The sequence below is a fragment of the Corvus kubaryi genome, unplaced genomic scaffold, assembly GCF_017639235.1.
Source record: "Corvus kubaryi isolate FWS band 111438036 unplaced genomic scaffold, C.kubaryi_AGA036_p1.0 76, whole genome shotgun sequence".
Lineage (NCBI taxonomy): Eukaryota > Metazoa > Chordata > Aves > Passeriformes > Corvidae > Corvus > Corvus kubaryi.
Window position 1 is genome coordinate 11319424 of NW_024582063.1, and position 17131 is coordinate 11336554.

The 17131-nt window shown below is 39.0% G+C and overlaps 1 protein-coding gene across 1 annotated transcript in view; it reads left to right on the top strand.

Annotated features, from left to right (window-relative positions):
- The window catches only part of MTA3 (metastasis associated 1 family member 3), a 130207-nt gene that overhangs the window by 85549 nt on the left and 27527 nt on the right, over positions 1 to 17131 (top strand). The window contains exons 14-15 of the mRNA XM_042051561.1: positions 3550 to 3636; positions 8433 to 8579. Of these exons, the coding sequence (XP_041907495.1) occupies positions 3550 to 3636; positions 8433 to 8579 (234 nt within the window). The remainder of the gene's footprint in view (positions 1 to 3549; positions 3637 to 8432; positions 8580 to 17131) is intronic.

Below are 17131 nucleotides of genomic sequence, written 5' to 3' on the forward strand. Positions count from 1 at the left end.
TCTGCTTGGTGTAGAAGCCATCATTATAGCCATATATTACAGTTATTTGATCCCTTCAGAATTCATTTATATGCATTGCTTGATACTGCTGCTATCCTTTGCTATCAGTTTTAGCTTTGATTATGCTCAGAAAGTTGTTATCAGGAAATTTTAACTCTCTAATCACCTCTTTTCCTGCCCTTTTATATGTTGAACAGAACAGATCATTTGGGATTACACAGGCAATTAATTTTAATTAGGTGCTAATTCCTGAAAAAGCCTCTTTTACCCTATAACAGCTGGACAGCAGAGATCTTTGGTGACACACTTTGGTAAAAGTTCACTGAAATGCCAGGTTGGATGCCAGATCAGCTGCATGTGGACATGTCATTGTCCCCTCAGAGGGTCTGGCAGACCTATGAAACTGGCAGTTACTGGTTTATAGGACATGTAAGTAGGAAGGGGGACCCTGGAAGTCTCTAATCCCACCTCATGCATAAGGTTCATGTGCTCACGGGCCTTTTGTCCAGATGAGCTTTTTGATCACCAAGGGTAGAGGCTGCACGACTTCTCTGGGTACCTGCTCCAGTGTTTGATCAACCTCAGAGTAAATAATCTTATCCTTAAATCTAACAATTTCCTGTCTCCTGGCCTGACTGTTGCCACAGACAGGAAGAGTGTGTTGTCCTGTCCCTGTGTTCCTCTGAGAAGTGTCTGGCTCAGTTGTCTCTGTGCTCTGCTACTGGGAGGCTGCAGGTGGCAACCAGGTGTCCCCTTGTCCTTCTCGTCTCAAGGCTGCCCAGACCCAGTTTCCCCAGTGCCTGTGTGTCCTGAACTCAAACACCCAACCAGCTTGGTGAGTCTCCCTCAGCCATGCCCCAGCGTGCCTGTATCTGTTCCGTGGTGGGGATCCCAGAGCTGAACAGGGGGTCTGGCTGTTGTACTCCCATGGACTGAGGGGAGAGGCGAGCTCCCTCCCCGCCGTGCCGGGCGCGCGTGCGGCTCAGAACGCCATCATCATCCTTGCTGCAAGGACACACCGCTGAGTAACGAGAACACATCCAACTTGTTTTCCCTTCCAAGGTCTTTGTTGGCTCCCCTGATGTTTCCAAATTTAACTGCGTGCCTCTATTAATAATGCAACCTTTTGCCACTCTGCAGACCTACTTACTGATGAATGTTATCACATTTGCCCTGTTTTCGTTCCCTTGAACCAAGACCATTTAAGCATTCATTAAATACCAGCAGCATGTCTGCTCAGCAGTTTGGATGAATTCCACCTGGTCCTGGTAACTTGGTTTTACTCCTTAACCAGTTTGTTTTGAAATATTTCCTATGGACACTTTAATGTGACTCAGTTCTCATACTTTCCTCATAAAAGTATTTTGGAAGTGAGCTTCTTGAAGTGCTTCTGCAATGAACCCTTGCAAAGAATCCATTTTGCTTTTCTGCTGTGCCTTGATCTTTCTTGTGTGTTTGCCTCACACCTTCGTAATCTATTGCTACAGACGCCAGCACACTTTCTGCTTTTGCTATGTTTGAAAATATACTAAAAAATATAAGATTCCCTCCTGTTATAAATGTAGTTTTTTTTCTCATAGCTTCTGCTATTTCACTGATCTTACTAAGATTTTTATTGTTCATATAAAAGCTCATATTTGATTTTAGGACTTGCTTTAAATTTTGGGAATTTTGATAACTTCCCACCCAAATTTTATTCTCTGGTTTTGCACTAGAGAATGATGCACAATCCAACTTCTGTGTTTTTCTCTGTTTTCTGCATAAAGATCATAAACTTTATTATACTTTTTATGGTAGCACCTTATTGTGGATCAAAGTTTGCTGCTGTTAAACATACTTTACTGTTTCAGCAGATAGGTGTGCTTTGGAATACTCACCTTTGGTGAACATGCTTTATCTCAAGCATGGAAATTGTGCTTTCCTTGCAGTATGTATCCCCAGGCAGCATATTAATACTCCATGATTCAATGTATTTTTTACAGTGAAGACACATAGATGGAAAATTTTCTTGCTAATTACTTCTTAGGTGATGCTTTGCTGTTCTCAGTAACTGTAAAATACTGTATAGCCTCTGCTTATCTTACTGAGGGAGTCAGTGGAGACACATCATTCTGCTCCACCACTTAAAATATTTCAGGAATATTAAAAATATTCCAGGCAGCAGGTTTGTGCATTTTTTTTTTTTCCCCTGAACACAGTATATTTTGTGATTAAGAAAAAATAATTAAGTACTTCATGTACTCAGCATTAAGGCTCTGGTACCTTTGAAACCCATTGGTATTTCTAGAATTTCAGGTAGACTCCTTAATTTATTAAAGTAAGTTGTGCTTTGACTGCTGCACTGAAAACATTTGAACATCTGAAATACATATTCCAGTCACTTGTGATTTTTGCACAGATCTAGATTAGAATAGGTAAAGCGATTGTAAATTGTTCTATACGGTGTCTTATCCTCTTCGTGTTACTATTTACTCTGTCTCGTGCTGGAATGAAGCAGACAGGAAGAGTTTGGTGAAACACAGGGTGGAGTTGCAATTATAATCTCTTTATAATGTGTCCCTCCTGTAAACCTTGTTAGAAAATGCAGATCTACATGTGCAAAGGAAGGAATACTTATAGGTAGGTATTTGTGGGGACTAATTCCATGTGAGAGAACTCTTGATCTGTACAATCACTGTATGAATGCAATTTTGTCCACAACAAAATACCCATGTTCTAGGGATACTGGAACCTCTATATGAGGATTTTTAGGGGCTCATGGAAGACAGATAACCCAGTCATTCTGAATAATTTAAAAATAAAAATTATATTTCCAGTTGTCTTGAAATTATTTACTGAAACCTAGTGTCTTGTGAATTTTTACCTTAAGTTGATTGACTTCAATGTCTAACCATGAACCTCTTTATGTTAACACTTTGTGTTTGGGACATGTGGATGGAATCTCTGCTTGTGTGTTCACAGTAGCAGCAGGAAATTTAAGGCAGTTGCTGCACTGCTAGTTTTCATGTACTTAGCAGAAAGTTACAATCTTTGAGACCTTTGAGCTCTGTAATACTTGGTTACAACTGACCATTTTGTTCAAAAGTTTACCGTGAAGAGTTGTATGACAAAAATCAGTAGTCCAGCTTTAAATCCTTACCATTTAGAGACAGAGAAGCTTGTAGAAAACAAGAAAGAATTCAATGTAAATTATTTTTAATAGCACAAACTGCATTTCTTTTAGTGCTCATGTTTTCATCTGTGTTTCATTTGCCTGGCTGACTATCTCCAGAAAGACTTTGTAAGCAAAAAATACCATCAAACTGGTTTTAAATCTTACATTAACTTAAAAAAAAAAATCGTAACATCACTTGCATGAATGGGGACATGTCCTGCCTTTAAATATCCATGATTAGAAGTATTGATGAAAAAAAGGAGAATCTAAAAGGTGGGCTAAAAGAAAAAAAGAAAATTGTGTTAAAAATGCAAGTCAGAAACTGGTTGCTGTGTCCTAAATCTGTTTGTAACGGTAAAATATTTAAACTGAGTTTTATTCTTTAAAATTCTCAGATGCAGATCGACATTGTGAACTTGCTGGGAACCCTCTGAAGATAAAAAGCACCAGAAAACCACTGTCATGTATCATTGGGTATTTAGGTGCGTATCTGCCTCCAGAGAGTAACAACAAAACCCAAATGAACATTCAGTGTGTACTGAAGCTTCATAATCTGGTATGCACAGAGAGATTTATGCTTTTAGTAACACGACAAAACTCTGAAGTTAATAAATTAATAATAATGGTGGTCCACTACCAGTTGCAAAACTGCAACTTGCAGGATACGGGCAGAAGTCCTGATACCAGTTTAATGTGTCAGAGTGAAACTTCATGCAATTTAGAATCTGAAAAATTGTCTGCCTGTCTAAATAAAAAGAGTAACTGCTCAAAGGAGAGATACTCAGTATGCTCAGGGCTGCTCTACTGTGCCCTTTGAATCCATTTGCAGTACTACTTTTTACTTAAAAGAAGGGGACCTCAGCCACACTAAGACACAGACCTTGTGATGTGATGACCTAAGTTAAAAAGGTGCAGTGAAATGTAGACTGAGTTCACAGCCAAGAGGACATTGAACCCATAAGTTAATGGGGAGAGGAAAAATTCTAGTAATAGTGATTCCTTGCAAGGAACCATCACTGACTATTAAATATTTGTACAGTCATATAAGAATTGTGGTAACCCAGAGGCTGTTAATCCTCAAATGAATATAGAAATCAATCCATTGAACAGAGAAGCAGTGAATAATTCTGCTGTGTATTAATCCTGTTCTACAGAAGTGAAGCTGAGTGTAGAGCTCAGTCTAGATGTTTTGCTCATAATTTCAATCACCAGGAGGTTTTTTTGTACTAGATCAAAGTAAACAGTAAGTCTCTTGCCTTACTGAAATAGAAATCAGCTATTAATGTAGTTACAACTGTTCTTCCAGAACATCAATTTTGTCAAAATACTACAAGAATGTGGGTAAGAAGGAATTAATGACAGTGTGTTGAAAGGACTACTTCGGTTGACTTGTGGTTGTAAGGGGGGAAGCTGGACGGGGGATGGTTCATCCAGCTGACCTGTCTGTGCATCTAAAGAGGAAATGGTAACATGGGCAAACTTAGAAGGCACCACATGTTTTTAGTACCATGTTATGTAGTCTTTGGGGAGTTGTCTTGATCCCTCTGGGAGTCTAAGTCTGTAGGTTTAATGGGAGTAAATGGATGAACAGTGTCAAACAGCATTTTGTGTACTTACATGAAGGTCTGGTAGAAGATTAACAGTGCTAAAATATGCCAGCTATCTGTGGAGTCTGCTTAGTATTTGACTGTATGGGAAGTAAAGGTATCTCACTGCAGCTGAGGAAAATAATGTGTGTTATGGGGATATGAAGTTTTGCAGTTGAATACATGCATCTGAACTAGCTTTAAAGGGATGGCTAGAACATGGCTTTTTGTTTGCCATGTGGCTTGGTGGGATTTTTTTAGTTTAGTTTGTTTGTGATCTTTTTTGTTTATTTGCATGTTTTGGTAAATAAGTAAATCTTGCATTTTTTTCCTCATAAAAATTAGTATTAAATATCATGTCATAGCTTGTGTAGGAGGCATTTGTTTTCTTTTTAAGATTCATGTTGTGCTGTTCTCACAGATATTTATTGGCATATGATTAACAGTGTGTCTCAGGGCACTACTGTTTTCAACCTTTCTGGTAAGGCAGAGAGGATTTCAGTCCCCTGCACATCCTGGGTTGTCCCTTCCCTTTATCCCTGCTCTGCATCTGGGCTGCAGGTTCCACAGGTGAGGTAGGCATTAAAATTAGTCCCTGTCCTCTCAAGAGCTGGGGCTAATCCCCTGTAATCTCCTCAGTCATCACTCTGCTCCCTACAACAAAGCCCCTAAAGTGAACCCCTGGCTAATTAAATGTCCTGTATTACCTCCTAGTTATAAGGAAAACGGGCTAACACCTCCAGCTGGGATACCTGTTGAGGAGATGAGGTGAGAGAAAGGTGCAGCTGCCTAAGTCTCTCCAGAATCCAAGATGTTTATTGAGGTGACTCAGTAGAAGACTTCAGCTTCTCTTTGTTTACTTTGGGTTTGGTTTTTTTTTTCACCCTACTGACAGAGCAGAAATGGGGAAGTTTTTAGCCTTGTTGTTGTTATTCACTTTTTTGAGGCTGCAATCTGGTCCTATAAAATGGTTTCCTAATATGTTACTGAAACATTGTTTCTTACTCCTATTTTATTTTTATTTCAGAATGTGGCTCACTGGTTATTTGTTACATGTGTAATGGGATAATTTGAATGCTATAATCAGTTTTTTGAGTTAGCACACGGTGCAGGTGGCTAGAATATTTTCAGTGAAGTGCTAGGCAATAGATCAAGGATAAGAGCAGCAGGAATTAAAAGATTTTAATTACCATTATTCCATAATACAATAATATGAAGGGATAATAGGCAAAACCCCTGAAATACCTCATTTCTCTGCTCAGGTATGATGAGGCAGCTGGTTAGTAAGTGCTGATCTAAAGCATGAAAATATTTGAAGCAATTCTATATGTATAGGAGGAGTGAAATAAGATGTAAAGGCCCCTACAGGAAGGACTCAGTCCATTGGGAAGTTGTCCTGGCTGTTTAATTGAGTTCCTTTCTAGAACTTAACTGTAGAGCTTGGTCTTGCTACCCTCCTCTACTGCAGAAAGAGAAAAGACAGACTTTGTGGTAAACTAATGGAGGATTAGTGACTTCAGAACTGAAGACAAGTTGAAGGAAGGAAATGCTTCCTTCCTCAACTGTTTGCTTGCCCTAGAAATATAAAATTGGCTCTCCTATAAGTTGTAGATGAAAGGAGATGGAGTTCTCATATGTTAATGCAACTGCTGGGATTATTGTGGTTGCTGCTGGAGCTCTTTGGCAAATAAAATAATATTTTAGTGTTGTTAGCCCTGGAAATCTACCATTTCCTTCAGAAAACTGGAAAAGATTGCTAAATGAACACTTTAGAATGCAATTTCCAATTACCTTCAGCAAACTGCACAAGTGTTTCTATTTCAGTTTAAAGTTTTACCTTAGCAATCAGTGTTGTTCGTAACATTAAGCATGCCTCAGTTCCCATTTTAGTAAAAAAGCAAAATACAAGATGCTTGTTCCCTACAGCAAGAAAAATGGGACATGCCATGAAATCTTTTCTGTATGCAAAGCAGATGAATACTGCAGTGAATGGCAGTAAAAAGCTCTCATCTAATTAAGTGGTGGGAAATTAAGTGACATCAAGTCGACAGGTCTGCCCTGAAGTGGCTGGTTACCTTTACCTTTCCTCTGTGCTGTTCTAAACCTTGCCTGTGCATTTCTCTGCTCTGCTGTTTCTTACCTGGCCTTCTCAAAGCTTCTTGTGGGAGGATGTCCATGCTTGGAGAGTGTGGTTGCAAGCCCCAACCAAACCAGTGGTGAGCAATTAAGCAAAGTCTTTCCCAGTGTGAAAATTGCTGGCATTGTCTCCTCCTGGCACTCTGTTCCAGTACAGCCTGGCCAAGGCCATGAGACCAAGAGCTCCAGGCAGGGTAGGCAAGCACTTGGATGTCAGACTTTGGGCATTCCTGAAGGAGGAAAAACATGCTATTGCAGTGGGCTTTGACCTCATGCAATGGTTTCTCTTTCTCCTGCATGATAGCCATGGATGGCAGAGGCTGGAGAGGCTCCTCCTTGGATACCTGGCCTCACTGTAGCTTTTGCATCTTCCCAGCTTCCATGCCCCATTTTATAAACAGAAAAGCAGGAAGAAGCACTTTTCGGGAGGTGTAAACCTGGACTGCAAATGGGAAAGTACTTAGTTTTTGTGTTCTGATTTCACTTGCCTTGGGCAGCTGACTCTGCTGATCTCCCAGCCCCTCTGCCCTCACCTTCTCAGCCTCTTCTGCTGCCTGGAGTCATTGGGGGGCTGCTGTAATTGGGCTGCAAGCACCTCATAACCTGTGCAGTGCAGGCAGCTGGTGCCCTGTGGCTGTGCCAGATGGCTGGGACCTGCCCTTGGGCTGCTGACTTCCCACACAAATTTGGGTCCATCCAAGGTTGTACACAGTGGTGGCATTTTGAACCCAAATGTGTGATGGGAATTAATTAATTGGTTCAGCCAGTTCCTGGTGAGGGATCAGCAGATTCAACTGAGGCTTCCTTTTGCCACTTTTATCTGGCAGATAACTGAGAAATTTCCATGCAGCTGTATCAGCTCCTGGCAAGCACAGCAGCTGCCATCCTGAAATGTGCTGGCCAGATGTGCTTTGCTGCCTCCTATCCTCTTTATTCTTCCTTCTCCAAAATAATCTTGCTCCATGAAATGGATACTCTGGGATGTTTGAAGCTCCCCAGTAATGAGTCTGTATGGGAGTGTTCCCACTGCAGTTTTGGGGTAGTTTTAGCTGCAGAGCCTGACAGTGTCTGGCCCCCTGACCTCCTGCACCTTGTGACTTGTGTGTGGGAAGATCCCTTAAAGCTTGTTATTGTGACAGAAAATACGGAATAGCTTGAGGTATTGAGGTGGTTTCACTATAGTAAAATGCTTTTACTTGCTTGCTGAAACCTGTGGGCGTGTAGCTTCAGTACAAACCCCAAAAGGGTAGGAAGATATAAACACACCTGTTTCAGATTGTTTCGTATTTATTAGCTCTTCAACCTCAAATCCTTACATATCTTCACTATGGAATTGAACTTGGGTAATCTAAAGTGAAATAGATTTCTCTTACTTAGGAGGGCCTGTGGGTATGGGGACTTGTGTTTGAAGTGTTTTTCAAGGTCCTGTAAACACACAAGTGCAGAAGGAACTTTCTTTTCACTGAAATCAAGAGTAAATTTCATATGTGGAATAGATTGGTTTATTTCTTTTAAAATCAAGTAGATGTCATTTCTCTCTCTTTTGTCTCAAACAGAGATACATCCTGCCGTGAAACCCAATGTAATCAGGTCAACACCAAGCCTTCAAAGTCCAAGTGCAAAACGACTGCTTGCACCCTCCAATCACTCTTCATTAAGTATTTTGGGAAAAAGAAACTACAGCCATCATAACGGGCTTGATGGTACGTGAAGGAATATAAATGAAATATTCTTTGACTCTCTGAATTGCAAAACTTTCTGTGAACCTGAGATGACATTAAATGAGAGGGTAAGATATGGATGGTATGTTTATAGCAGCACTGCAATGAATGGTGGTGCCTATTCATTGGATAAGGATATATTAATACCATCTCTTACAAAAACTCCATTTACCATTTTCCTTACTGATCTTGATTTTAAAAAAAAGGACAAGAAAAGAATAAAACAAATTTGGTGAAGGTAGAGATGCAGCATGTTTTATTTTGGCTTTTTGCATTGTACCTTAGAAACCACTGTCCCTGCAGAGAAGGAGGTAAAAGGTGTGTCATAGAGGTACAGGAGAGGCTTTTCCTGTAGACTTTGCAGTGCCAGATGTTTAGGCCTGGTGTATCCAGCTACCTCATTACACCTCGGTGCAAGCTGAGAGCAGGAATGAAGCTGTGCAGAAAAAAAACCAAAAAAAAGGATGGACGTTTGTGGCTAAGACTAACTTTTCTCAGATGATCTTTATTTTTCATCCTGAAAATGACTGTGCATTATTGATTTTACTTTTTTTATCATTACCAAACAGAAAGATTTTTCAACTGTAACTGTAAGCAGTTTTACCTCATGTACAAATAATAGGAGAATCCAGCAGGATATAATGTTTGCACTAAAAGAAAATGCATGCATGCATTCCTGATATCTCTTTGTGAGATATAACTTCTGTAAGCCATTAGCTTATTTGTTCTGTAATTGAATAAGGTTATTGAGGGTGGAAATCTGTCAGACGTTGAGCTCTCAAACAGACTGTTCAGGAGATGATGTGCACAAAAGAGGTGTCTATCTGCTTTCATGCTTCACAGAATAGGTCAAGGTAGAAAGGAGAGGAATTGCCTTTCAGACAAGCTAATAGAAATAGTATTCCAAATAAAGGGAGAAATCCTTGATTCATTTTCCATCATCTTCCCCATAATTGTGTTTTTCTGTCGTGCAAACACTACTTGTATATTGCAGGGAAAACACCCACTGTTCATTTAATAACACCTAGATAGAAATCATGACATACTTTGACAAGAAGTGGTTATTTAGAATACACAGAAGAGAGGATTGCTTGCACCTCTGCTCAGCGTGAAGCTATTGCACCACAGACAAACAACACTCGTGGCAACACAGGCTCTTTGGGGGACAAAGGTGACAACCAAGGGACTCTCAGTTGGAAGAAAATATGATACCTGCATTAGTAGGCAGAGCCATAAATGATGAATTTCCACTGCAGCCTTTGAGGGTGGAATTCTGCATGGATGGTTTAGTAGTTGGAGCATGAGAATGTGAACGAAGGCCTCCCCGTGCACCAATGCTGGCCATTAAACTGGACTCTCCATGTAAGTTTTGAGCAGTGAATTACTTTTTCTATGATCAAAAGATGATCATAGAATCCTTTCCATTGGAAAAGACCTCAAAGATCACATCCAACCCTTAACTCAGCACTGCTAAGCCCATCACTAAACCCTACATGCCACAACTTTTAAATCCCTCCAGGGGTGGTGACTCAACCACTTCCCTGGGCAGTGGTTCCCTTGTTCCAGTGCTTGACAACCCTTTTCAGTGAAGTAGCTTTCCCTCATATCCAACCTAAACCTTCCCTGGTGTCACTTGAAGCTGTTTCCTCTTGTCCTATCACTTTTTATCTGTGAGAAGAGACCGACCCCCATCTTGCTACAACCTGCACATTTCTCCTGTAGAGAAGGTTGTAGCAATAAGTTCAAGGTAATTATTGTGATTAAGCCCCACCTTGTGTCCCTATAAGGAGGCATGCTTGGAAATATGTAAAATTTTTCTTCTACTTAGTATAGATGTTCTCTTCAAAGCATAGAGTGTGTAAAACCAGTCATTAGTACATGATTATTTTGTATCAAACAGCCAGCTAACTGTGTTAAGCAATTTGCACAAAATAACATCTAATTTGAAAAATTAGAATTGAGAACTGCAAGTCTTTGCTTTAGGAGATATTTCTGCTTATCTGTTTTCTGTGAAAACAACCTACTGGAAAGCATATATCCTAAATAAGTGAAATCTGTATTTTTTTTAGTGCAAAAATTACTATCTTCGTATTAAAAATGGCTATTTTGGTTATTATTCTTGCTGCTCTAATTAAAATGTGGAAAAGTGTAAATAAAATGCAATGAAAAATTAACAAACCAGTAGTAATGATACTCAACAGCACAGATTCTGATTCTTCTGACTTAACGGTGCTTACCTTCAATATTCACCATTTACCTCCTCCTCAGGTTATTGGTAAATATAAAATACAGGGTTTTTTCTTGTATTTTATCCAGCTTCTCTTCAGTACCAGATCAACTTGGGACGTGGTGGTTTCTGTGTCATTTCCCTGACCATAGTGTACTATTTGTGCAGAGAAAGGTTTTGCCAGCCCCCACAGTTTTTATGTTACTATAAATATAATAAAAAGCTTTTTTGGTTCCAAAATACTATCGATTGCTCCAGGGTTAATTGCCTTGTATCAATTAACAGTATGCAGAAAGCCTGCTATGGAGATGATGACAGAGTCTGCCTTTTGGTGCATGCTTTGATGAAATGAGCAAACAAAAAGGAGCATGGGGGACTTAATATAACTTTCATGTCTTGCTGTTTTCATAATCTTAATGTTATTGACATAGAACTGTCTGCATTTTCAAGTCTACTTTTTTCCCCACAGTATTAGAAATTCGTTGTGAGAAAGCCACATAAATATGTTTACATAAGATATACAGTATTTTACAGCATTCAAGTAAATGTTGCCTAGGCTTGTGCAAATATATATTTAGGTTAGCATAATTTAAGTCAATCTTACTGCCTAGATGAGTGCCTTATTTTGACAGAATTTTTTTTTTTTGAGCAAATTAATAATTATTTGCTTTGAATATAGCAGTACATTATAGAAATGGCACTTTTTAAAGCCTCTGTGGGGAAGTGGGGGAAGATTATGAGAAACATCATTAACATTTAGTTAAATGCTTTTAAGAAAATAAACAAGAATATGATTTGCTTTTCTTATACAAGTCTTACATTGGCTTGAGTTTTGTTTTTAGCCAATGCAGGACAAGATTCCCTTTTAGTTTTCCATGGATGCACCTCCAGAAAGGGTCTGGTGCAATTGATAGGGGTGAGGAAGTCAGGCATTTTTGACTGATTTTGCTCGATCATTGTCAAGAATGATGAGGGAGCTCATTTATCTCTTCATAAATGGGGATGTTGTGCCCTGATATCGTTATTGAGTGTCAGTCATGGGTGTAAGGCATGGACACGAGTGAAATTGCACCGCTTAAGAAATATTGCACTGTATATTGTAGCTAGAGAGAGGATCTAGTAGGTTTTTGTGTCCCTTATTTTAGGAGGAAGACTTTTGCTGGATGATCTTAGAAAAGTGTTTTTCATTTTATTTTCAAACCACAGCAAATCCTGTATTCTGTCAGATGTAGTGAAAAATGCCAGTGAACTGACATTTTGCTGTTCTGGAAAAAAAAGTCACAGTACTTTGAGCAGTTTTTGTGTAATGTACACGGTGGAGCTTTTAACTACTCTGAGATGCAGCATTTCAATTGCTGCTGAAATTAAAGTCAGCACAAGATATTTAAGTGGCTCTCTGCCGTGAAGATAGCCTCTTTCAAGTGGGAAAATTCCATCTTCAGAAAATCACGATGTTGCAGAAGGTTACATGTATCCAATTTTGTGACTGGAGTTGATGATGGGAAGATTTAGGTGTGACTGTAAAGTGCTTTAGATATTTTGAATCTGATCTTTAAATTACAGTGTCTGAAATTATTCCAAGCAATTACTTTCTCCCACAAGCTGCTTAACTGTGAGGACCAGTGCATCCAAGTAGTCAAGTTTCACATCAGTCTATTGTTTTGGCAGGGTGAGTAATGGTAATTTTGCTTATAGTATTTGGAAACATCAGGTAGAGGTATTTTACACAAGAATAATCTCTGCCATCTGGCAAGCATTTCCATACCTTTCAAGCATGAGAACCAGAATATCAGCAGGATGTCCAAGGCATCATCGTCACTAATGAGGTGCAGAAATCAGACTGTGCCTGTTGATACCATTTTCATGAGTTGTGGGCAAAAATAAAAGATCCAGTTTTTCCTAGTTGAAGACACGATTCAACAGCCCTGATCCTCCTCCTCTCTGCCCTGCCCTTACCTTTTGTGCTGTATTTCAGTCTGAGATGTCCTGCTGCCTTAAAGAGAATTCTTTCAACAGTCAAATTTCTGTTCCTGAATGTACTGAAGTGTGCAGCAGATACATGAAGTATCTAGGAATGAGGCAACAATTTTGGGGTCTGTTTTCCTAGGAACCCACACATCTCTGGGCCAGTAGGATGAGAAGGTGACATGAGAAACTGGGAAATGGAGAAAGACCTCAAAAAAATGTACCTTCTTTCTTAGATGCTGTTCTGGTCAATCCTTCTCTCTGTGCTTATGACTATTGGCTCTTCAGGAGATGAGCAAGAAAGGCTTAGTTTTCGATCCTATTTTTCCATGGGGAATTTGTGACTTCCTCTTGACAAACAGATGAAAATATAAGCAGCCTAACTGACAAGCAGGGAGACTGAAGCTTTTCCTGTCCCAAATTTTCTTGAAACAGAGAAAACAATTATAATACACGCTTCATTATAATTAAGTTCACATAACTCTATGTGAAAGTACACATAAAAAAAGGAAGGAGTTTTCACTTTAGGTTGAAATTTTTCAGCAGTGAGTGAGTTGTCTGTTCTCAAAGGTGTCTGGTGGTTGTTATCACGATGCTATCTTTCAGTAGAGATGGAGATGTTCTGCTGCGGTGGCAGAGGAGCGGCATGGATTGCACATGAAAAAACATCTGACACTCTGTTGCTTTAAAAAAGACAACCTTAGATTTTCTTTTACACATTAATAAACTATAAACCAAAATTGTTATAAGCCTCGTTTAACATACCAGTGATTTCTGACTGAACGAGAAGGAATGAGTTGTGACAAACAAGCGCCTATGTGAATCCACTTTTGCCATTTCTTCCATGCTGAAACACAAGGTATGATTAATGCTGGATTGTGTATACTCACTCTTCCCAAAAGTGGGAGACAAAAGCTATATATTGCTCCACAGTCAGTTTTCCCTCTGAAGTTTGCCTAGGACATGTGTGTTCTAGCTTTGGTCTTTAGTATAGGCAGAAAATGCTTTAAAATATTCAGCTATAGATTTCTCAGTCAAATGTGTGCACTGGTATTGATGGAAATGTGAGCATGGAAAATAGATCTCTCAGGAAAAAATGATGCTGTGTTACTGTCATTTACTGGGGAAGCAAAGGACTATGAAAGGATGCTTATGGCTCTTAGTTACTTCCCCAAATATGTTGCTTTTATGCTTATATCATTATAGGAAATACTTAAGAGCTTAGTCCTGCCATTCTATACAAAGTCATTAAAACCATCTCTGACCCTCAAGAGATTGACCTAACAACATTTTTACCTTTAATTTTTGAAACTTGCACAAGAGTAGACAATTTCTCTCTATTTTCACTGTGCATTTAGAAGCAATCATTTTAAATATTGATTAGAAAACTAAAATGCTCTAAAGCCTACATTTCTGTGGTCAGTAAATTCACTCGTTTTTGCAGAGGTACAAATGATGATACTGAAGATGATGAACTAGTGACAACTTCCAGAGCCCAAAGAATGTGCCCGGAAAATGATGCAAGCCTTAATTACCCCAGGATGCTTCTGCTGACATTGTCAATCCCTTGTAGAACCAAGCTAGTGCATCTCATGTTTACATATCTTGAGTAATTTCTTTTCCCCTATTTAAATTTTTGTATTATAAAACAGTGAGTTGATGATTTCCCCACTTCCCTCTTTGTCCTCATTCCTCCAAACCCAGTGATGCAAATGATATCATGACGTAACATGAAAAATAGCCAAGTAGGAGGAAAATATTTTTGTTAAAAAAATAGAAGAGAAATATCTTTTCTCCCTAGAATTCTTAAATTTAGAAGATGATTTGTTTTCTCACACTGATAAACATGTACATTGAATTCACATTACAGTTATCTTCCAAGTATTTGAGCTCCTTGGGTGACAAGTAAAAGGACAGTCTTCCATTCTCTGTCTGAAGACTGCTTAAAGTGCAGGGTATTTTTCGGTGAGAAAAGGTAAGCAGTGTAATTTGGTCACAGGAGTGCTTGGGAGGAGCAAAAGCATTTCTGCAAACCCAGGTTTCCTTGGATTTCCTCTGACAAAGAACTATTCCTAAGCAAGTTGTGGTTTTTTTAAAAGACAGCCCGCCATTACTTTCGTTTTGCCAAAGTCAAAATACAATTTCCATTCAACTGAAATGCTCAGGTTTACTATATCTTGAGAAATGTGATTTATGTCCCAGGGTGAAAGTACATTAGAAATTGAATAAGGGACTATTATGAATTCCTTCTGCATTTATTCCTTTATTTCAAAAACGTATCTTTGGTTTTGTAAGGCTTCTTTGCCTACAATTGATTCACAAGAAAAGCACAAATCTAGAGTCACATTCATGCCTTAAGGCACTGCTTCGAGTGTGCCATAGATCCTTTGCTTTTGCTGTGCCAAGGAAATGAATGCTTATGGAAGATTGGCAGTGTTGCATCCCTGAACTCACCAGTGCAGCACGTGTTTCTGGTAATACTGGTGACAGCAGGGATCAGAAAGAGCAAGATGTGGGATCCCACGTAGAGGAAAGGGCACTTCATGATAAAGTGCCCCATTTCTGCTGTTGAATCAGTGTTTCTTGTTTTAATATGCAGGTTCCATGTAGACATGAAACTGCAGTAACCCTGGCTTTTCTAATTGGCAGGATGAATCAGCTCTTAAAACAGCAAACAACACTGTAATTAAGTTAACATTTAAACCACAATGGAGATAGCCAGAGCTTAATTCCTAGAATCACTACTTTCCCCCAGTATGATTTTAAAGAATTACAGTTGCAGAAAGAGAATCCTGTCTGTTGGATAACAGGATTAGCAGCATATTACCTCCTGAATTACGTGTTCTGGATTCAAGATCTGGAGTTCATACTCAAAGCGCTTCTGTGTATGATTATTGTCAAGTAGTTTGATTATTTTTTGTAAGCTGTGATTGCAGAGCAATAGTTCTTAACAATTTTAGGACATAATGCAATAGGCAAGGCACCTTCACAAAGTGCTTCGGTAGCGGAACTGGAAAGAGCCTGTGTCTGCTCTGTGATAATTTTGTGTGGTTTTTCTTTTTTTCATCTGTATATTCTTTCTCCAGTGTTTAAAATTTCTGTCTTGGGAGAATAAGGGTCTTCCTCAAAAATTATTCTTAGACATAGATACATATTTATTTATTTTTAATAATACTTTTGAATTAACAAAGTCACTTGTTCAGTTGCTACAAACTGGGAGGAAAAAAACAATTATGTTTGGTTACTCAAAACATTCATAACCCAAATGCAGAAGGTATAATGAAGCAGTCTTCTTTCCTCAGCATTTTTATAAGGTGGTCCGTCCTGGGTGAATGAACCTTTAAAGTCTTATGCACCATGATAATGAGAGGTTGCTAGGATTAAACAGCTCTGCTATTGCCAGTCTGCTTTTATTTTCCACATGTCAAAATCAAATTATCTTCAAGCATATTTATTCTGGAAGTTTTAAAAGTAGGACATGTTTCACCCATTAGTATTGTCAATGATCCTGTTACATAAAAACCAGAAATACCAGGTAATTAAGTTTTCTATCAGCAGAAATAAAGAGTATCAAATATACAAATAACATGTGAACAGCTAGAAAAGGGTTCTGATATGGGTTCTGTCCTGACCTGAAGAACTTTTAAGGGAATAAAAAATAACAACAGCAATATTGCTGGGGAATAATATGTAAACTTGAAATAATTATGTAGCTGACACCATCCCTTAGCAGTGTACATTTTCCTGATTTATCCCTAAATGGTTTCACACTGCGGAAATTTTATGGTCTCCTACTGCCTGGAAACAGGGAGACACACTTGATTGATCAATATGGTTGGTAAAGCACATTCTATTGTGAGGAAATTTCTACTACAGCTTACTCATTCCTATTTGAGCTCAAATAAATATGTTGTAGAAAGGGAACAGGAGCATCTTAGGCAGTTTCTTCTGTTGGTACATCAATTTCTCCCCAATGATAAACTTATAAACATCTTGTCAGCACTGAAGCTGCATTTACTGCAATTTGCCTGCATCACAGCACTAAGAACCCTCGTTAGTGATGATGATGTCTGACCATTTCTGCTTAAAGTGGAGCAATCCACTTCCCTGACACTTCATTGGCCTTAAAGGGAGAATCAGTCTCTATCCTGGAGTTCCCTTCTGCAGAAGTGGTGCAAGTACAGATCATTGTCCTGCACAAAATCCTTTGCTGTAAGAACTCATTTATAAACCAAGTGTCCACTGGTGACAGTTTCACTAAAATTCGAGCCAGATTATAACAATCCTAAGGCATTCTAGAGCATGGCAGATAAAACTGAACATCCAAAGTTTTTTTTTCTGT